We start from the raw sequence: 19,953 nt of genomic DNA, 5'->3' as shown, positions 1-19,953 counted from the left end.
ATTCTAATTCCAAAGCCACAGTGTGCGAGTAGGTTCATAAGCAGTTATGCATGTGTGTGTATGGAGCGGTGTGTGCCTTGCTTTAGGCAGGTGTGACTGACTATGGTGCTGCATTCTCTTCTTTGTTTAAAGCGATTTTCCTTCAGTTGATGCATAGTAATCTAAGGCAGGCATGTCCAACTCCCAAGAGACTGCTATCTACTTCCGCTATAAAAAAAAAACTGGCAGTGATCTACCCATTGAATTGACGAAAGTTGGAGGAAGACCCAAAGCTGTTGATGAGCATTTTTGGGGGAGCCAAAAATTGATCGGCCAGTAGATCGCAATTGACCAGTTGGGCATGCCTGATCTAGAGGATGTGAATGGGGCCTATTTCCTAATGGATGTGATGGAGATTTGAGTTAATTGTGCATCTAATTTGTGCCCATGAGCTTATTGAGATTTGAAAGGCTAATATGATATGTATTCAGAACTGAGTTCCTTGGATTTCCCCCCCACCCAGCCTGGTGGCACCACTTGAACATCCATTCTTGACCCATTGCTACCTCCTGAACTCATCCCTTCCTCCTGCTTCCCAGCTATCCCCAGAGTTGGGCTCTAAAACTGTCGCTACCTGAAAATTACTAAGGATGTGGCATTATAACCTTCTTTCTCTCATCTTCAGTTTTTCAGTGTCATCGATGGCTTTTTTCAAATACAAGGAAATCCTTTTTACTCCACTGGTCCACTCAGTGGAAACACTCAGCTATGTAGAAAACGAATTCCAACTGCTGGATGATGATACTGTGGTCGTAGCTTACCCCAAGTCAGGTCAGTTGTGCGATTAAGTAAATAGACTCTGGATTTAGTTGGCTTAGTGAGGTACCACTTTGGATGATAATATTTATTACATCACTAACTTTAAATATGAAGCTAACAAAGAATATCCCCTCCCCCACGCTCTTTCGATACTTTACAACTGTGATGCTCCATGAAAGTCAGGACAAAGAAAAGTTATCTCAGATTAAGAAAAGAACAGGGGTGGGGAATAATAAAAATACAGAACTATACATGACACATTTGTGCCTGGAAATTTCACTGCAAAAGATAATTGAGCTTGAGCTTCAAAAAGAGAAATTTTCTAGCCAGATTTATCACTGCAGTGAGATTCAGCCACACATTAAATTCAGAGAGATATGTAGGTAGATCCCTCTTCACTCTAGATTAAGGTTACCAGATTTGAATCCGGGGACACTTTTAAAATTCAGTGGATTTTCTATGGGGACTGATTTGTAAATCCGGGGACTGTCCCCAGGAAATGGGGACGTCTGGTAACCTTACTCTAGATGTCAAACTTTCAGTTCTGAGGGTCTCCCCCTACTCTGTGTAGGCATCTAAATGCCATGGAATGCAACTCTAAGCAACTAAACAAAACATGAAGGTGCATCTCCACCCCCATCATTCAGCCTGGACATTGAGGTCCGGCTCCGAGGGCCTTCTGGTGGTTCCCGCACTGCAAGAAGCGAAGTTACAGGGAACTAGGCAGAGGGCCTTCTTGGCAGTAGCACCCACTCTGTGGAACACCCTCCCATCAGATGTCAAGGAGATAAATAACTACACAACTTTTAGAAGACATCTCAAGGTAGCCCTGTATCAGAAGGTTTTTAATGCTTGTTTTCATTAAATTTTTAGATAAAGCTGCCCAGAGTGGTTGGGGAAACTCAGCCAGATGGGTGGAGTATAAATAATAAAATGATGATGGTGTGTGCACACTTGTACAAAAAGGTGTGTTGCAGCAGCTCATGCTTTGTACTCAAAAATCGCAGACAGTTTGTCTTTAAAACAGCCCTGATTCCTAGGTAGCTGCCTACGAAAATGGAGGTCACCATGACAAACTTGCATTCTTGGGATACCTTAACAATGAAGGTAGAAGAGACCTATGTCAAAGGGAACTGGAATGTTCAAACTTATTTAATAGAAATATACTTGTTTAAATTGTCCAAAATTATTTGTGGGTTTTCCAGAAAACATCACATAGTCCCATATACAAAGGCCAATAGTCTGGAAACGGATCACAGTCTACCTTGTGCCCACCCCTCTTTCTCACAGTTATCTGGGCAACTTAAATCAGCACTCGCCTTCCAGAACATCGCCCACCTTCTCTTTGTACAGTCGTTCTTAGGACAAAATTGTTTGGACTCCTGACTGGAAACCAAAGGAGGGGAGAAGGTTCTTGTGCTCATGTTTTGCTTCCTGGTTTCCCACTTGCATCTGGGAGAAACAGGATGCCAGACTCGATGGGCCATTGGTCTGATCCAGCAGGCTGCTCTTCTGTTCTCATTTGCACCACACTCAGCAAAATAATATCATCAACTTCAGCATGTTATACCATTCCTGATTTTTGGGAATCTTGTTGCACAGGAAGGTGCTAAGTAGCTAGCTGTGGACAAAGATCCATTCCATTTCTTGTGATCGTCTAATTGATTTCACAAGGGAGAGACATTAATGCACAAGTGGTTTTACAGAAGAAGACTGTGACTGGTGGATTTCCTCTTAGGTAGTCATTGGATGGTGGAGATCTTGGGCTTAATCCAGAGTCAAGGGGACCCCTCATGGGTTCAGAAAGTACCACTGTGGGAAAGGGCACCCTGGATTGAGATGGATGATCATTTGCAGATTGCCTTGAAAAATCCTTCCCCCAGGATCCTGACTACTCACCTGCCATTCCAGCTTTTCCCCAAGTCCTTCCTCCACTCCAAGGCCAAGGTAAGAGAGGAACAACAGACACATCAAGCCTGTCTTTGGCTCCTGTCTCTCTGACACACAGATGTGAGGGATTCTGGAACACTTGACACAGCCTGTTTACAGGAGGATGCCATATTTTGTACTAGAGAATGGGGAGGAATATTGGAAAGCTCCTTAGCAGTTGCCCGACTGCGGGAGAACTTGAATTGGTCATGGTCCACATGCATGGTCAGCCCAGGTCCTCACTGCAGGCTTCTCCTGTTTCCATGTCAGGCTTTATTATGCGACGCTTTATGGATTATATATCTCACAAATTAAAAGTATTTAAAGGGCGAAGCTTGAATGACCATTTTTTTAAAAATGGCATTATTTTATTTATTTCTTTTTTAAAAAACATTTTTATTAAAGATTTTCTTGGGTTACAAAAGTACATGCATTGTTTCTTTTTTCAGGTTCTATAATCTTTCTTACAAATCAGTTACAGATATTAGTGTTGAGTACTGTATAAGGTTGAGGAAGAAGAGGGGGGAGAGGAGGGGCGGTGTGGTGAGGCTTATATTTTTTGTATAGTGTACGTGTACAGATTTGTGTCAGCATCAACTGGGAAGGTTCTCTTTCTATTCATTTATTGCATTTCCTTGGTAGGGAGAGGTATGGGGGGGCAGGGTGGGGTTGGTTGTCTGTGGGTGGCTGCAGTGCGGTTTGTTTGCATTTGTGAGGGGAGGGGGAGTGCATGTTGGGTCAGGTAAACCAGAGTGATTCTTATGCTGTTGGTGGATTCTTGTTGTTATCTTGTTGGGCTGTGTATGTGATAAAGGGGAGCCACACTGGGGTGAAGGTGTCCTCTTCTATTGATTCCCGTGTCAGTTTCAGTTTATTGGTTAACTTTTCTAGTAAGGCTGTTACAGTTTTTAGTGACACAGTGTATTCTAGTTTTGAGGGATTTTGTTCCTGTTTGCTAATAGTCTGGAGTCCTTCCCTCCAAATTCGTAAAATGGTTGTTTTATCATTGATTTCTAGACAGTCAATTCCCCTTCTTTTTTGTTCCATGAATTTAAGATGGGGTTTTTTTTTGGCTCCTGTTTGTTTGTAGTGTGATGAGAGAGTCATAATGTCTTGTTCTAACTTACCAATTTATGCAGGCTCCTCTGGTGACCGCTTTCATTGTGTCCCAAAGGAAGGGGGTTGTTATTTTGCCCACATCATTGTCCTTAAAGAAGTTTTGGAGAGTTTTCAAGAGACTAATCCCCCTTTTTGGAGGAGGAAAGCACTGTTTTTTGGGCTAGAATGTTAAAATGTTGAGTTTTTTTTAGGGGAGCCAAAGTTCTTGAGCTTCTTTGGGGGGTGCCAGTGATCTAACGGTGATCTGCCACAGACATCCAGTGATCTACCTGTTGGACGTGCCTGGAGTAGACCATTTGAAATTAATGGTCCTATGTTAGTTATGCCCATTATTTTCAGTGGCTCCACTCTGAGTAGATGTCACACTGGATACATTCAGTAACAGTAAATTAAATAACAATTTGTTACCCTTTCATGGGGCAGTAGTCAGCTGCCACACTCTGCCTAATGTTAGGGCCGAGATGGCTGCTCTCCCTAAATGTGGTCCTGTATCTGTTACAGATAGTCTGTACACTGCGTAACCCCAGAGATGTGATGGTTTCAACCTACTACTTCAGGAAAGGCCTTAAAGATTTCAATGATCTAGAAACTGTGGAAGAGTTCATGGAGAGTTTCCTGAGTGGGGAAGGTATGGAAGGAGGCAAATCAGCCAGTCTCCTTTGCTGTGATTCAGCACAATGTCCGCTACCAGAAACAGATAGGTAGCCGTGTTGGTCTGCCATAGTCAAAACAAAAAAAATTTTTTTCCTTCCAGTAGCACCTTAAAGACCAACTAAGTTAGTTCTTGGTATGAGCTTTCGTGTGCATGCACACTTCTTCAGATACACATGCACACGAAAGCTCATACCAAGAACTAACTTAGTTGGTCTTTAAGGTGCTACTGGAAGGAAAAAAAAATTTTCGCTACCAGAAAGGCTCTCTTCTTAGCTCATGGAACAGCCTTGACAGAGAAGTATAATTTGCAGTTGGATACATGGAGAAGAGAAGAAATGGGTGAAAGTCCTATTTTAGTCATTTTCTTTTTAAGCAAATTAATAAACGTCCTTAACAAATGGGTAAGACTGGCACCAACATGAGAATAGAGTGGAACCTCACATTCAGTGTTGTGGATGATAACAGACATTCACTGGTGGCAGAGACAAAAACAAACAAACCTTAACAGAGAAAGCTGCATTCAAACCTTTACTTCTCCCCTGTGTGGATAATGTCACTACACAGATCAGTCACTAGGTGGTGCTGGACATACGCCAGAGTCAATGTTTTCTGTTACTTATTTTGTTTTTGAGGGACAATGCAGTCATTCTAAGTCCCTGACAAGGCCAACTTGAATAAACCCCACCTAGCTATTCTCGGCTGCATCAACAGAAGTATAGTGCCCAGATCACGAGAAGTCATAGTCTCACTGTCTTCTGCCTTGGTCAGACCACACCTGGAATACTGTGTCCAGTTCTGGGCACCACAATTTAAGAAGGATATTGACAAGCTGGGATGTGTGTAGAGGATCTTGACCAGCATGATCAAGGGTCTGGAAACCAAACCTTATGAGGAACAGTTGAGGGAGTTGGGTATGTTTAGCCTTGGAAAGGGCCCCCAGCCCCCAGGAGCTGGCACCTATGCTGACTGGTGTTTTTTCTACGTCTACAATGGCATTCTCTCCCTTCCCAGTGAGAGCCAGTGTGGTGTAGTGGTTAAGAGCGGTAGTCTTGTAATCTGGTGAACTGGGTTCGCGTCTCCGCTCCTCCACATGCAGCTGCTGGGTGACCTTGGGCAAGTCGCTCTTCTCTGAAGTCTCTCAGCCTCACTCACCTCACAGAGTGTTTGTGTGGGGGAGAAAGGGAAAGGAAACTGTTAGCCGCTTTGAGACTCCTTAGGGTAGTGATAAAGCGGGATATCAAATCCAAACTCTTCTTCTTCCCCGCACAACTCTTTACATTTCACCATTGCTTCCTCTTTGCTCTTCCAGTGAGTTATGGTTCCTGGTTTGACCATGTGAAAGGCTGGGTGGAGATGAAGGAGAGAGCCAACATCTTCTTCATCACCTATGAAGAACTGCAGCAGGTACAGGTCCAAGCTTGCCTGTGTTCATGCACTACCAGGTTACGGGCCCAACTCTGACATTATTCATGCATGAAGTTGCCAATTTTTTGTTTGGAAAGATTCTGGTACTATTGGCCAGACTGAGGAAGTGCAAAACTCCTTGCTACTCCTACAAGGATTATGAAGAAAATAAGAATAGGAATAAGAATAATATTGTACCCATTCAAATGGGCGGCTTGCTTCAGCCACTCTGGGCAGCTGCCAGCATATATAAAGACAGAATAAAACATTAAACCTTAAAAAGCTTCCCTATACAGGGCTGCCTTCAGATGTCTTCTAAAGTTTACATAGTTACTCATCTCCTCAATATCTGATGGGAGGGTGTTCCACAGGGTGAGGCCACTACCAAGAAGGTCCTCTGCCTGGTACCCTGTAGTTTCACTTGTGTGCCTAGGCCCAGTGACTTGCATTTCCCTAGTGGGTAATAAACACACGGACAAAAGTATTTAGGCTTATGGGTTCAAATAGGCCAAAACTTTATTGGTTACAGATGTGAGCGGTTTGGTTTAGGCACTGGGTGACGCTCAACTCCCGCCCATCTGCAGGGAGTCCATCTAAGGGCAAACCACCAATAGGAGGAGCCCTATGACTTACATCAAGTAGGGGCACCCCAAGGGGTCCCTGCTGGGGTCGTGGCATGGCCCTAGCCCATGTCTGGGCATCGGGCAGGATCCACAACCCCGGATCCCTTTAACAGGATACCCTTAATGAGGAGGAGCAGGCGGAGGCTACAGCTTCCCCTCCATCCAAACAAAGGCTTACCCAATGCCTAACCTCACAAAGTTGTGACGATTGCTACAAGGTAGGCAAAAACCAAATGGCTGGTGCCAATTTGCCAAGTGAAAAAAAACCCTACCCGACCCCAACAATATGGCAGCTGACATTTGTCCATAGCAAGGTCATGTCATAGCAAAGCATAAAAAAGAAGGCAGGTGGGTTGGGAGATCTGGCAAAGGATGAGAGAGGAGGGCCACCTGGCTGTGCCACAGATTAAATTTCCCATGGCCACACCCCCAACTGGCACTGATTGGACAGCTGGGCAACCCTGGGCATGGCCCCACCCAACGCTGGTGACGCAGCCAGGATGGCACTAGGGGGTTGTTAATCTCTGCCCCCGCCAGATCACTGCAGTGGTCAGGATGCCTGGCTGCAAATCTGCCCACCGGAAAAGGTGAGTGGACTTCTCACAGTGAGGGAACCTCCAGAAGGCCCTTGGTGTTAGATCTCAGTGTCTGGGCTGAACCATGGGGGTGAAGGTGCTCCTTCAGGATTTAAAGGCAAAGAGCCTCATATCATGCACAGAGTGCCCTTCCTTTCCTCTGCATTGGAGCAGGTATGTCAATAGGTTGTGTCATTTCAGGGATGTGAAAACTAAATTTTTGCAAATTTATTCAGTGAGGTGCCTTAAAAGCAGGTTTTTGGGTGTGAGGATTTCAAATCTACTATTTTTGTGATTGGACAACATTTAGTTTGGTAAGACCACATAGGAATGAGAAAAGTCAAGTTACAACTTTTTAGCAGCCCTCTTTTTTGGGAAATGGAATGCTGAAAAATTCAGCACCATTTAGTATGACAATAACCTGCTTTTCTGCCTTGAATGCAATGCCTCTTGCTGACTCTGATGCCTCCTAGGTGCTGTGATGGCTGAGGAGCAGCTGGAGACAGGAGGGGTTCTGCACAATGATAGCAGTGAATTCCACATCCTCATGGCATCTATCTTGCCCAAATCACATACACCTCTGTGTGCCTCTTGATCAAGGGCAAGCTCTCTACATCACATGAGGATTCACAGCCATTTGCTTTTGCTTTCTGCAGGACCTTCGAGGCAGCGTGCAGAAGATCTGTCATTTTCTTGGCAAGGAGCTAAACAGCCAACAAATTGAGTCTGTGGTGGAAAACGCCTCCTTCCAGAAGATGAAGGACAACAAGATGTCCAACTTTTCTTTAATACCAGAGAGCATTTTTGATCAAACAAAAGCAAAGTTCATGAGGAAAGGTAAAAACATTGGACACCAAGGAATAAGGCCATAATGCTGCATGCCAGGGGTGAAGAACCTTTTTCTTTTTCTGTGGATGTCTATTGCCTCACAGAAAAAGCCAATCCACAACTAGGCCAGAAAGTGGGTACAGTTTGCCTGATATCGTGTTCTCTCTGTGCAACATCTCACCTATGTCTAGCTTTGTTGCATGGATGCCCCAATCAAAACAAGAAATGTTCTGAGAACAAGGGTATGCCTGTAAGATTTTAAGGCCTGGATAATTCTGGGGGTGCCTGAAAGTAGGTTGCAGATTCTCCAGGCCATCAAGACACAGTAGTTGCCTCAGGGTTGTCAATGCAAGATTTGGCAGATTCTGTGCCTTTCACATCGATTTGGAAAGCAAGCAGAAATTCAGCAGGCAGAGCAACAGACACACAGTTCGTGGAGATCTCTGAGGTGCAATAAGAAAGCATGGCTGGATGAGATACTCAGCTGGTCCAGGTATCCAACATGCATGCATTAGTGCTGCCGGAAAGCCAGAACAGGAGGGAGGGAATGGCTGGGGATGGGCTCAGAGCAAACGGCTAGGGGGCATGTGTTTACTTCCATAACATCAGCCATCTGAGGGAGCTGCCACATGTCTGAGCATGAGAAAGAAAAGTGATAATTTGAGCAGAAGTAATTTCATGCAAACTTCTTTGTGGTTTCCACTTGCTCTTGTGTTGTTCTAGGGATCTCCGGGGACTGGAAGAACCACCTGACAGTGGCACAGAGTGAACGCTTTGATGATGCCTATCAGGAGAACATGCGTGGCGTGAATATGACCTTCCCATGGGACCAAAGAGTCCCAGATTGTTGCTCCTGCTAAGAACCTCTCCTCCTCCTAAGAACTACATTCTTATGTATCATATGGTTTGGCTATTTTCTGCTACCACTGTGCTAAATAAACATACCTGATCAGGAATGGAACAGTTGTTCTTTATTTTTTGACCAAATCACAAAGTGTCTTTAGAGCTTGGAGGTCTCACTGCAGCAGCTCCAGGAGAAATGCTGAGATCGAGACACCCCTTGAACATCGCCTTCATAGACCTGATGAAGGCCTTCAACCTTGTCAGCCAAAAAGGACTCTTCACACTCCTCAAAATAGGATGTCCACAGAAGTTTCATGAGATGATTGTGTTCTTCCATTATAACATGCCCGGCACCTTCCAGTATGATGGCACATCCTCAGATGCCTTCCCTATTTTGTTCTTTTCTTAAATGACCGAACTGCTCTTATAAAAGTTCCTCTTTGAATGTTAAAGAGCAAAGTAAAATGAATAAATTTACCCTTAATGGCCTGCACTGGCCTGGAACAAAAGAGAAGTTTTCAACAAGTATTTAAAAGGTGGCAGAGATATCTCCTACTGAATCCCTGTTGTCAGGGTGTTCCACAGGGCAAGGCCAATGATACTGAAAGCTTGGTTTCTTGTTGTCAAATGAGACACACCAACTTGGGGGACAACTGAAGATGCCCCTGCAGATGATCTCAGTGATCGGGCTGGACTAGAAGAGTTCAGGTGATCCCTGATGTATCCTGGACCAGGTTGTTCAGGGCTTTGTAAATCAATGCAAGAACCTTGAACCTGGCTCAGTAGCAGATGAGCAGCCAGTGCAGCTGTTTTAACAGTGGTGTCACATGTTCTTGACCAGAAGCTCCCGTTAGCAATATGGCTGCAGCATTCTGCAGAAGCTGGAGTTGCCTTTATCCTGCAGTGTGAGAAGGATGGTAACCTTCCTTCACGTATGAACTGACAGAAACAATGGCTACATGTCATTAGACACATATATGTTATCCACTCCATAGTCCGGTACCCATTTCCTGAACCTCTAAGTTTCTTCAGTGAAAGTGCTGGGGAAGCAGATCTGAGCAGAGTTGAATCTTTGCATAATAGCTGGTGAGCAGCAGATTTGGTCTGGAGGGCTGAAAAATGCTCCTTCGCAAGTGACTCTCCTAGCAGGATCGAACCCCCTCCCCATATATGAATGTGGGAGGTGTGTGTATGGGGGGGGGGGAGAACACGCCTTCCCCCTTGACTGAATGTTTAAGTCTTGCTCTGTGAGCCAGGAAAAGAAGGAAGCTCCAGATTCGAACGGAAGTGAGCATGGCCTGTGTCTTTCAGAGGCATGTCTGGTCTGGAATACAAACTCCCCTCTCTGGTTGGCAGTGGTTTCATCCAAAGTTCATTGGCACTTTCATCCTATCTATGTAGGAAGTGCATGCTATGCTGAGTTGTTGATCTTCTGTTGACAGACAAATATACCTGCTGAAGTTTCCCTCATTCCTCCTGCTTCCTGATATTACTGCTGACTCTTTGCAAGGTTTCCTCACACAGTAAGTATCTTCCTGTATTCAAGGTTTGCTTACGTTCTTTCAGATCATCTCAACCTCCTTCTTCTCCCCTTGATGAATTCTTTCCCAGTTGCCTTCTCCCTTTTCCAGATTCCCTCTTTCCTTTTCCAGATTGGAACATGTCTGGTTTTAAATTAACTGCCTTATTCTATAAATGTAGCAGTGGAAGAAAGACAGGACAACAGGACACTGGCTCTTCTGAGAGACCTGCTCCTCCTGTCTCCTCTCCTCCCTGAACTGTCTGCTGTTGGCAGTCCTCCACCTGTCGGCAGCTGTGAGAGAGAAGGGAGAGCAATGCCTCTGCTGAGAGACCGCTTCATTTCACTTCTCTTCTTCCCAAACAGATTCCATGCAATTTGGTAATCAGTTTCAGATTTTTGAAGCTTTACTTTACTTTGAAAGCCCCCCCCGCCTTTGGATTGTCTTTTGAGATTTTAAGGCACTGAGTGGGGAGTATTTGCTCTGCTCTTGGTTTACAGCTGTTGCGTAAAGCTGTTCTGGACATGTTTGCAGCTACTGAACAAGTGGAATGCTGCAAATAAATAAATGAGTATCAAGGGTTCCGTAAACGGACAAAAGCTCGCCTCACCTGGCCTCCTATTGGCAGAAGCAGGGAAGAGGAAAGACTATTTTGCACTTCAGGTAAACAGTGTGGGAGTAACCCCAGAAGCAGCTGTGCATGTTTGTGTACGGAGTGGTGTGTGTCTATTTTCAGGCAGGTGTGGCTGTGATGTAGCACTCTCTTCTTGCGTAAACTGATTTTCCTCCAGTTGATGCATAGTGGCAGTGATCCAGAGGAGGTGAATGGGGCCTATTTCCTCATGGAAGTGAAGGTGTCTGGAGTTCATTGTGTGACTATTTTGTGTCCAAGATCTTACTGAGATTTGAAAGCCTGATATGATGTGCACTCAAAACCGAGTTCATTGGATGTGACATAATCTCTCTCTCTCTCTCTCTCTCTCTCTCTCTCTCTCTCTCTCTCTCTCTCTCATCTTCAGTTTTTCAGTGTCTTCAATGGCTTATTTCAAATACAAGGGGTTCCAATTTGCTCACCTTTTAATGTCCGTGGAAACACTCAGCTACGTGGAAAATGAACTCCAACTGTTGGATGATGATATAGTGAATGTCACTTACCCCAAGTCAGGTCAGTAGTGCAATTAGGTAAACAGACTTTTGATTTAGACTTAAAGTATCCACTAAGCCTGCCAGGTATGTTTGTTTTTGACATAAGTCATGAACAGCCACCATGTAGCTGCATAATAAATAAATAAATAAATAAATAAATAAATAAATAAATAAATAAATAAATATTTAAACCCCGCCCATCTGGCTGGGCTTCCCCAGCCACTCTGGGCGGCTTCCAACCACATATTAAAATATATCAAACATTAAAAGCTTCCCTAAACAAGGCTGCCTTCAGATGTCTTGTAAAAGTTTGGTAGTTGTTGTTCTCTTTGACATCTGGTGGGAGGGCATTCCACAGGGTGGGTGCCACTACCGAGAAGGCCCTCTGCCTGGTTCCCTGTAATTTGGCTTCTCACAGTGAGGGAACCGCCAGAAGGCCCTTGGCGCTGGACCTCAGTGTCCGGGTAGAACGATGGGGGTGGAGACGCTCCTTCAGACACACTGGACCGAGGCCATTTAGGGCTTTAAAGGTCAGCACCAAACCTTTGAATTGTGCTCGGAAATGAACTGCGAGCCAATGTAGGTCTTTCAAGACCGATATTATGTGGTCTTGGCGGCCGCTCCCAGTCATCAGTCTAGCTGCTGCATTCTGGATTAGTTGTAGTTTCCGGGTCACCTTCAAAGGTAGCCCCACGTAGAGTGCATTGCAGTAGTTCAAGTGGGAGATAACCAGAGCATTCACTACTCCGGCGAGGCAGTCCGTACCAGATGGAGCTGGTAAACAGCTGCCCTGGACACAGAATTCACCTGTGCCTCCGTGGACAGCTGTGAGTCCAAAATGACTCCTAGGCTACACACCTGGTCCTTCAGCGGCACAGTTACCCCATTCAGGACCAGGGAGTCCTCCACACCCACCAACCTCCTGTCCCCCCAAAACAGTACTTTTGTTTTGTCAGGATTCAACCTCAATCTGTTAGCCACCATCCATCCTCCAACCGCCTCCAGACACTCACACAAGATCTTCACTGCCTTCACTGGTTCTGATTTAAAAGAGAGGTAGAGCTGGGTATCATCTGCATATTGATGGACACCCAGCCCAAACCCCCTAATGATATCTCCCAGCAGCTGCATATAGATGCTGAAGAGCATGGGGGAGAGGACAGAACCCTGAGACACCCCACAAGTGAGACCTTGGAGTCATCTTCGATAGCTCAAGGAAGATGTTGACCCAGTGTGCAGTGGTTGTGAGAAAAGCAGATTCCATGCTGGGGATCTCTAGGAACGGAATGAAAACAAAACTGCTGCTAACGGGATGCTGCTCTCTACTTTCCCATAGGCCTCTGGGAGAAACAGGATGCCAGACTCAATGGGTCATTGGCATCATCCAGAAGGCTATTCTTCTGTTCTCATTTGTGCCACACTCAACAAAAAATATAGTCAATTTCACCACAGTAAACCATTCCAAAGTTTTGGGGATCTTGCCCCATAGGAGGGTGCTGAATAGCTAGCATATGATGAAGATCCATTCAAATTCTTATGTTCCTCTAATTGCTTTTGCAAGGGCCAAGGATTAACACACAATGACTGACTGGTGGATTTCCTCCTAGGTACTCATTGGATGTCGGAGATCTTGAGCTTAATCCAGAGTCAAGGGGACCCTTCATGGGTTCAGAAGGTACCACTGTGGGAAAGGGCACCCTGGATTGAGTTGGACGAACATTTGAAGATTGCCTTGAAAAATCCTTCCCCAAGGATCCTGGCTACTCACCTGCCATTCCAGTTTTTCCCCAAGTCCTTCCTCCACTCCAAGGCCAAGGTAAAAGAGGAACAATGGACACATCAAGACTGCCTTTGACTCCTGTCTTTTTGACACACAGATGTGGGGGATTCTGGAACACTTGACACAGCCTCTTTACAGGAGGATGCTATTTTTTGTACTAGAGAATGGGGAGAAGTACTGGGAATCTCCTTAGAAGTTTCGTGATTGTGGAAGAACTTGAATTAGACATGATCCACATGCATAGTCAGCCCAGGTCCTCACTGGAGGCGTCCCCTGTTCCCATGTCAGGTTTTATTTCTAATGCCTTCAGTTTGCTGCCACAATCTGCCTAATGTTAGCATTGGGCTGCCTGGGCCCTCCCTAAATGTGGCCCTGCCTTTGTTACAGGTCATCTATACTCTGCGTAACCCTAGAGATGTGATGGTTTCAAGCTACCACTTCATCAAAGGCTTTAAAAAATGGAAGGATGCTGGGACTTTGGAAGAGTTCATGGAGAGATTCCTGAGTGGGGAAGGTATGGAAGGAAGCAAATCAGCCACTCCTGTTTGGTGTGACCCAGCACCAGTGATACGGAATATCAGAATGTATATATTTTTAGCTAACGCAACAGTCCTATCAGAGAACTATAATTCCCAGTTGGATACATGGAGAAGAGGAGAAATGGGGAGGGGTCCTAAATTTGTTATTTGCTTTCAAAGAAAATCAATAGATGCCCGTTCAAATGGACGAGAAAGGCACTAAAATGAGAATAGGGTGAAACTTAAGGAAAGTCCTTAACACCAACAAGACAATAGATCAGAATTGATGATAGCAGACATTCTCGCTGGTGGCAGAAAGAAAAAGAAACCTCAGTGGAGAAAGCCCATTAAAGTGTAAAATTGTTGACTCATTCAAACATTTACTTCTTCTGTACGTGGATAATGTCAGTAGATAGATCAGTCAGCAGGTGGCATTGGACTCAGGGTAGCGTTGAAGTCTCCTGTTACTGATTTTGTTCTTAAGGGATAATGCAGTTATTTTCCAAGTTCCTGACTGGCGTTTCCTCTACGTCTACAATAGCATCCTCTACTCCCTCCCACAACTCCATACATTTCATCCTTGCTTCCCCTTTGCTCTTCCAGTGGGTTATGGTTCCTGGTTTGACCATGTGAAAGGCTGGGTGGAGATGAAGGAGAGAGCCAACATCTTCTTCATCACATATGAAGAACTACAGCAGGTAAAGGTCCAGTTTTAACTGTGTTGACCTGCAGCCCCAATTCTGATATTATTCACACATGAAGCTGCCTTCTTTTTAGAAAGATTCTAGTAATATTGGCCAGAAAGGGATTCTGAGCATGTGCAAAATGCGGTGCTACCTCTACATACACTGCATATCATGTGCAGAATACATTTCCTTATTTCTACATTGGAGCAGATGTGCCAATAGCCTGCTTTTCTGCTGCAAAGGTAATGTCTCTTGCTAACTCAGGTGCCCCCTGTGTTCGGTACTGGCTGAGGAGAGGTGGAGACAGAGTGGCTTCTGCAAGGTGATAACAGCAAATCCCACATCCTCAAGACATTCATTTTGCCCAAAGCCAATTCCGACATAAGGAGGAAGTGGAGTTGCGGGCTCACGTCCCCAACAACTGTGCGCGGCTGGCTTTAGCCCCGCATGACCTGGGGAATCCTTGGGCCGCGTCAGCCCCAAGGCCAGCGAATTGGCTGGCCCCAGGGGCATGGCCTGGGTCATTTAATGCCGGTGCGGCCCCGGGATCTCCCCTTTTCGTCCTCGCATTCCGGTAAAGATTTCTGGGGGGGGGCGTTGCCTCGTCCGAAACCTATGGAGGCCAGGGCCTAAAGCACGCCCCCGAGTGGTGACCCCTCGGGGAGTTCCTAGTGATGTACATCTCAGGGCTCCCCCTACTGATGTTAACCCTTTACGGTTTTCATGCTAACAGGCTGAAGCAGGATAGTCTGATAGAACCAATGCCTAAAGCCAATACCGCTCTTACCTGTAACCAATAAAGTTGTGGCCATTTTTTGCCCATTAACCTAAACTAATGGTGTCCTGTGTCTTCATTTATTCCAACTGGTGGGAGGCGGGAATTGCCATGCAATGCACATTGCATACTGGTACTCATGCTCTCTGTGTGCCTCCTGATGAAGGGCAAGCTCTCTACATCACATGAGGATTCACAGCCATTTGCTTTTGCTTTCTGCAGGACCTTCGAGGCAGCGTGCAGAAGATCTGTCATTTTCTTGGCAAGGAGCTGAACAGCCAGCAAATTGAATCTGTGGTGGAAAACACCTCCTTCCACAAGATGAAGGACAACAAGATGTCTAACTTTTCCACAACACCAGAGAACCTTTATGACCACACAAAAGCAAGGCTCATGAGGAAAGGTAATAACATTGGAGTGCCAAGGAATAAGGCCACAACGCTGCATGCCAGGGGTGAAGAACCTCTTCTTTTTCTGTGGATGTTTGAATGTCTCACAGAAAAAGTCTATCAGCAATCAGTCAATAGAGTGTAGAGTCAGACTGTGAACACAGTTTGCAGGTCCAGAAGGGGGTACAGTTTGCAGGATTGCATACCTTCCTCTCTGTGCAACATCCCATCTACGTCTATCTATTTCATGGGTGTCCAGATCAAAATAAGAAATTATTCTGAAAGAGGCAGTCTGGAGAACAAGGGTGTTTCTGCACGATTTTGAGTCCTGGATAATTCTGGGGACTCCCTGAATATAGGTTGCAGATTCTCCAGGCCATCAAGAAACAGTAGTTGCCTCAGAGTTGTTTATGCTAGAGTTGGCAGGTTCTGCGCCTTTCACATCAATTTGGAAAGCAAGCAGAAATTCAGCAGACAGAGCAACAGGCACACAGTTCATGGAGCTCTCTGGGGTGAAGGGTTATTAATGTCACATCGTGCAAAGAAAAAAAAAAGTTTTTTCCTCCACCCCCCTTCATTCCAAACATACAGTCTCCTAGTGGTGATTCATCAGAAGATTTACTTATCCATCTGTCACTCCCGGTCACAGAGATCCATTAATCAGCAGTCTTATCTCTCGAACATTACTTGATGTATGTGCTTCAGTTTCATTCCAATCATATGTTTCCAATTATAATTCCGAGCTGAAGCTAACCAGCACGCGCTAATTGGAATCGGCATCAGGAAGATCTGACTTCACCGAGGGCTCGTGCCAAGTGTTCGGCACCCCCATCTCTCAGATCAGGGGGTGCATTGTGAACACCGCTGGCAAGGCACCGCCCCCCATCTCCTGGGGGGGGTAGGAAGACTGCATACTTCCCATAGCAGCCCCTTAATTACCTCGTATGGGTCAGAGAGATGTTATTGTCAGCCATCTTCCAACGCGCCACCTGGTGGCCCCCCGAGGGCAATAGGCTTTTAAGGGACAGACATTGTAGCTCTACAGCTCAGCACTGCTTACTAATGCCTGAGCATGAGGAAGAAAAGCTCTAATTTGAGCTGAAGTAATTTCAGGTGAACTTGTTTGTGGTTGGCATTTGCTCTTGTGTTGTTCCAGGGATCTCCGGAGACTGGAAGAACCACCTGACAGTGGCGCAGAGTGAACGCTTTGACCATGCTTATCGGGAGAACATGCGTGGTGTGAATATGACCTTCCCATGGGACTGAAGAATGCCAGATTGTTGCTCCTGCTGTTCTCCACATTCTTATGTATCAGATGGATTGGGTATTTTCTGCTGAATAAACAGATACCTGATCAGGAGTGGTACAGTTGCTGCTATTTGTTTTTTGTTTACTAAATCACAATGTGGCTTTAGAGCTCAGAGGTCTCACTGCGTCAGCTGAGACTGAGACATCCCTTGTACATTGCCTTCATAGACCAGATAATGGCCTTCAAACTCTTCACACTGCTCAAGATAGGATGTCCACCTAAGCTTCACAAGATGATTTTCTACTTCCATGAAAACATGCCCAGGTCCATCCAATACGAAGGCTCATCCTCAGATGCCTTCCCTGTTTGTGTTCTTTTTTAAAATGCGTGTACTGCTCTTAGAAAACTTCCTCTTTGGATGCTAAACAGCAGGGTAAACTGAATAAATTTATATAATGGGTTAGAGACTGGGTAAGTGAATATTTATCTGTTCATTCATAAAAAAAATTATATCCCACTGTATCATAAAATCAAACAATAAAATCACAAAAAAGCTAAGAACAAGTTAAAAAACAAACAAAAAATAAATTAAAAACAAACAGCAACAGACCAGAGTGGGAGATGTACTCTTAATGGCCTGCACTGGCCTGGCACAACAGAGAATTTTCAAACAGGCGTTTAAAAGGTGGTACAGAAGGCTCCCACTGAATCTGTGTTGGCAAGGTGTTCCACAGGGCAAGGCCAATGACACTGAAGAAGGGGGAAAGAGAGGACCAAAATAATTACCGCCCAGTCAGTCTGACATCAATACCAGGGAAGATTCTGGAGCAGATGATTAGGCAAACAGTCTGTGAGCACCTAGAAAGGAATGCTGTGATCACCAATAGTCAGCATGGATTTCTGAAAAATAAGTCATGTCAGACTAACCTGATCTCGTTTTTTGACAGAATTACAAGCCTGGTAGATGAAGGGAACGCAGTGGATGTAGCCTACCTTGATCTCAGCGAGGCATTTGACAAGGTGCCCCATGATATTCTTGTAAAGAAGCTGGTAAAATGCGGTCTTGACTATGCTACCACTCAGTGGATTTGTAACTGGCTGACTGACCGAACCCAAAGGGTGCTCATCAATGGTTCCTCTTCATCCGGGAGAAGAGTGACTAGTGGGGTGCTACAGGGTTCTGTCTTGCGCCCGGTCTTATTCAACATCTTTATCAACAACTTGGATGATGGACTCAAGGGCATCCTGATCAAATTTGCAGATGACACCAAACTGGGAGGGGTGGCTAACACTCCAGAGGACAGGATCACACTTCAAAATGACCTTGACAGATTAGAGAACTAGGCCAAAACAAACAAGATGAATTTTAACAGGGAGAAATGTAAAGTATTGCACTTGGGCAAAAAAAATGAGAGGCACAAATACAAGATGGGTGACACCTGGCTTGAGAGCACTACATGTGAAAAGGATCTAGGAGTCTTGGTTGACCACAAACTTGAAATGAGCCAACAGTGTGACGCGGCAGCTAAAAAAGCCAATGCAATTCTGGGCTGCATCAATAGGAGTATAGCATCTAGATCAAGGGAAGTAATAGTGCTACTGTATTCTGCTCTGGTCAGACCTCACCTGGAGTACTGTGTCCATTTCTGGGCACCACAGTTCAAGAAGGACACTGACAAACTGGAACGGGTCCAGAGGAGGGCAACCAAAATGGTCAAAGGCCTGGAAATGATGCCTTATGAGGAACGGCTAAGGGAGCTGGGCATGTTTAGCCTGGAGAAGAGGAGGTTAAGGGGTGATATGATAGCCATGTTCAAATATATAAAAGGATGTCACATAGAGGAGGGAGAAAGGTTGTTTTCTGCTGCTCCAGAGAAGCGGACACGGAGCAATGGATCCAAACTACAAGAAAGAAGATTCCACCTAAACATTAGGAAGAACTTCCTGACAGTAAGAGCTGTTCGACAGTGGAATTTGCTGCCAAGGAGTGTGGTGGAGTCTCCTTCTTTGGAGGTCTTTAAGCAGAGGTTTGACAACCATATGTCAGGAGTGCTCTGATGGTGTTTCCTGCTTGGCAGGGGGTTGGACTCGAAGGCCCTTGTGGTCTCTTCCAACTCTATGATTCTATGATTCTATGATTCTATGATTCTATGATTCTATGAAAGCTCAGTTTCTTGTTGTCAAATGAGACACACCAACTTGGGGGACAACTAAAGATGCTCTTGCAGATTATCTCAGTGATCGGGCTGGACTAGAAGAGTTCAGGTGATCCCTGACTTATCCTGGACCAGGTTGTTCAGGGCTTTGTAAATCAATGCAAGAACCTTGAACCTGGCTCAGTAGCAGATGAGGAGCCAGTGCACCTGTTTTAACAGTGGGGTCACATATTCTCAACCAGAAGCCCCCGTTAGCAATATGGCTGCAGCATTCTGCAGCAGCTGGAGTTTCTGAACCAGACCCACACGCAGGTCCACAAGGAACACATTACAGTAATCAAGCCTCAAGGGTACCAGTGCATGAACTACAGTGGACATGCTATAGACTGGGGCAAAAGCTATTCTCAGCTGGCATGCTGCTTGAAGAAAACTGGGAAGAGCAAAGACCAGAAGAAAAAGAAGAGAAGAGGCAGCCAGTGGTGGAAAGTTCTTCACAAGTTGAATTGCAGGCTGATTCAGGCCTATTCCAGTGACGGGGTGGTGGTGGCAGGGATCTATGCTTAGGCTGAGTCAGGTTGAGGCAGCCCAGGATTTCAGAGTGATCCAGGCCTCTTACAGGACGTGGCATTGGGTGGGGAGCCTGAGGGGTCTGCTTTGCTAGGATGTTCCAAGATGGGAATAAGTGGGGTAACTAGGGTCCCTTGCGCCCTTGGCAAGGAGCTTAATTGTGCACCCTTCCTCAAATTGCCTTTATCCTGCGGTGTGAGAAGGACGGTAAGCTTCTTTCATGTATGAACTGACAGAAACAGCAGCTTCATGTCACCAGGCATATATATGTCATCCGCTCCATAGTCTGGTACATGATTTTTGCACCACTGGCAGGGACCCATTCCCTTAACCCCTAAGTTTCTTCAGTGAAAGCACTGGGGAAGCAGGTCTGAGCAGAGTTGAATCCTTGCAT

General features: G+C 45.4%; 3 protein-coding genes across 6 annotated transcripts in view; all 3 read left to right on the top strand.

The window, feature by feature from the left end:
- The window catches only part of LOC310769052 (membrane-spanning 4-domains subfamily A member 4A-like), a 639,318-nt gene that overhangs the window by 217,665 nt on the left and 401,700 nt on the right, over positions 1–19,953 (top strand). The window lies entirely within an intron of this gene.
- LOC310768923 (sulfotransferase 2B1-like) lies at positions 666–9,621 on the top strand. Its single transcript, XM_083627851.1, has 6 exons — positions 666–810; positions 2,537–2,745; positions 4,348–4,474; positions 5,810–5,904; positions 7,759–7,939; positions 8,654–9,621. The coding sequence occupies exons 1-6, from the start codon at positions 681–683 to the stop codon at positions 8,788–8,790; spliced, it is 879 nt and encodes a 292-aa protein (XP_083483977.1). The 5' UTR covers positions 666–680; the 3' UTR covers positions 8,791–9,621.
- LOC310768902 (sulfotransferase 2B1-like) overlaps positions 10,093–19,953 on the top strand; it is a 53,585-nt gene continuing 43,724 nt past the window's right edge. Inside the window, exons 1-7 of one of the 4 annotated variants that reach the window (XM_083627806.1) lie at positions 10,093–10,296; positions 11,313–11,458; positions 13,047–13,255; positions 13,607–13,733; positions 14,341–14,435; positions 15,421–15,601; positions 16,744–16,947. In XM_083627806.1, coding sequence (XP_083483932.1) covers positions 11,329–11,458; positions 13,047–13,255; positions 13,607–13,733; positions 14,341–14,435; positions 15,421–15,601; positions 16,744–16,853 — 852 coding nt within the window. In that variant the 5' untranslated portion in view covers positions 10,093–10,296; positions 11,313–11,328 and the 3' untranslated portion in view covers positions 16,854–16,947. Of the gene's footprint in view, positions 10,297–10,554; positions 10,674–11,312; positions 11,459–13,046; positions 13,256–13,606; positions 13,734–14,340; positions 14,436–15,420; positions 15,602–16,743; positions 16,948–19,953 lie in introns of those variants that run through there. The other 3 variants (XM_083627805.1, XM_083627804.1, XM_083627803.1) reach the window with 3 other exon arrangements.

The sequence above is a fragment of the Podarcis filfolensis genome (genome assembly GCF_964270895.1).
Source record: "Podarcis filfolensis genome assembly, chromosome: 8".
Classification (NCBI taxonomy): Eukaryota; Metazoa; Chordata; class Lepidosauria; order Squamata; family Lacertidae; genus Podarcis; species Podarcis filfolensis.
The sequence above is the reverse complement of the archived record's forward strand: the minus strand, read 5'-3'. Positions and strand labels throughout refer to the sequence as shown.

Excerpts from the sequence above, each read along its gene's own strand:
- LOC310768923 (XM_083627851.1), top strand. The coding sequence starts at position 681 with ATGGCTTTTTTCAAATACAAGGAAATCCTTTTTACTCCACTGGTCCAC. Across the intron at positions 811-2,536 it reads CGTAGCTTACCCCAAGTCAG|GTAGTCATTGGATGGTGGAG; the intron begins GTCAGTTGTGCG and ends ATTTCCTCTTAG. Across the intron at positions 2,746-4,347 it reads TCCTCCACTCCAAGGCCAAG|ATAGTCTGTACACTGCGTAA; the intron begins GTAAGAGAGGAA and ends TATCTGTTACAG.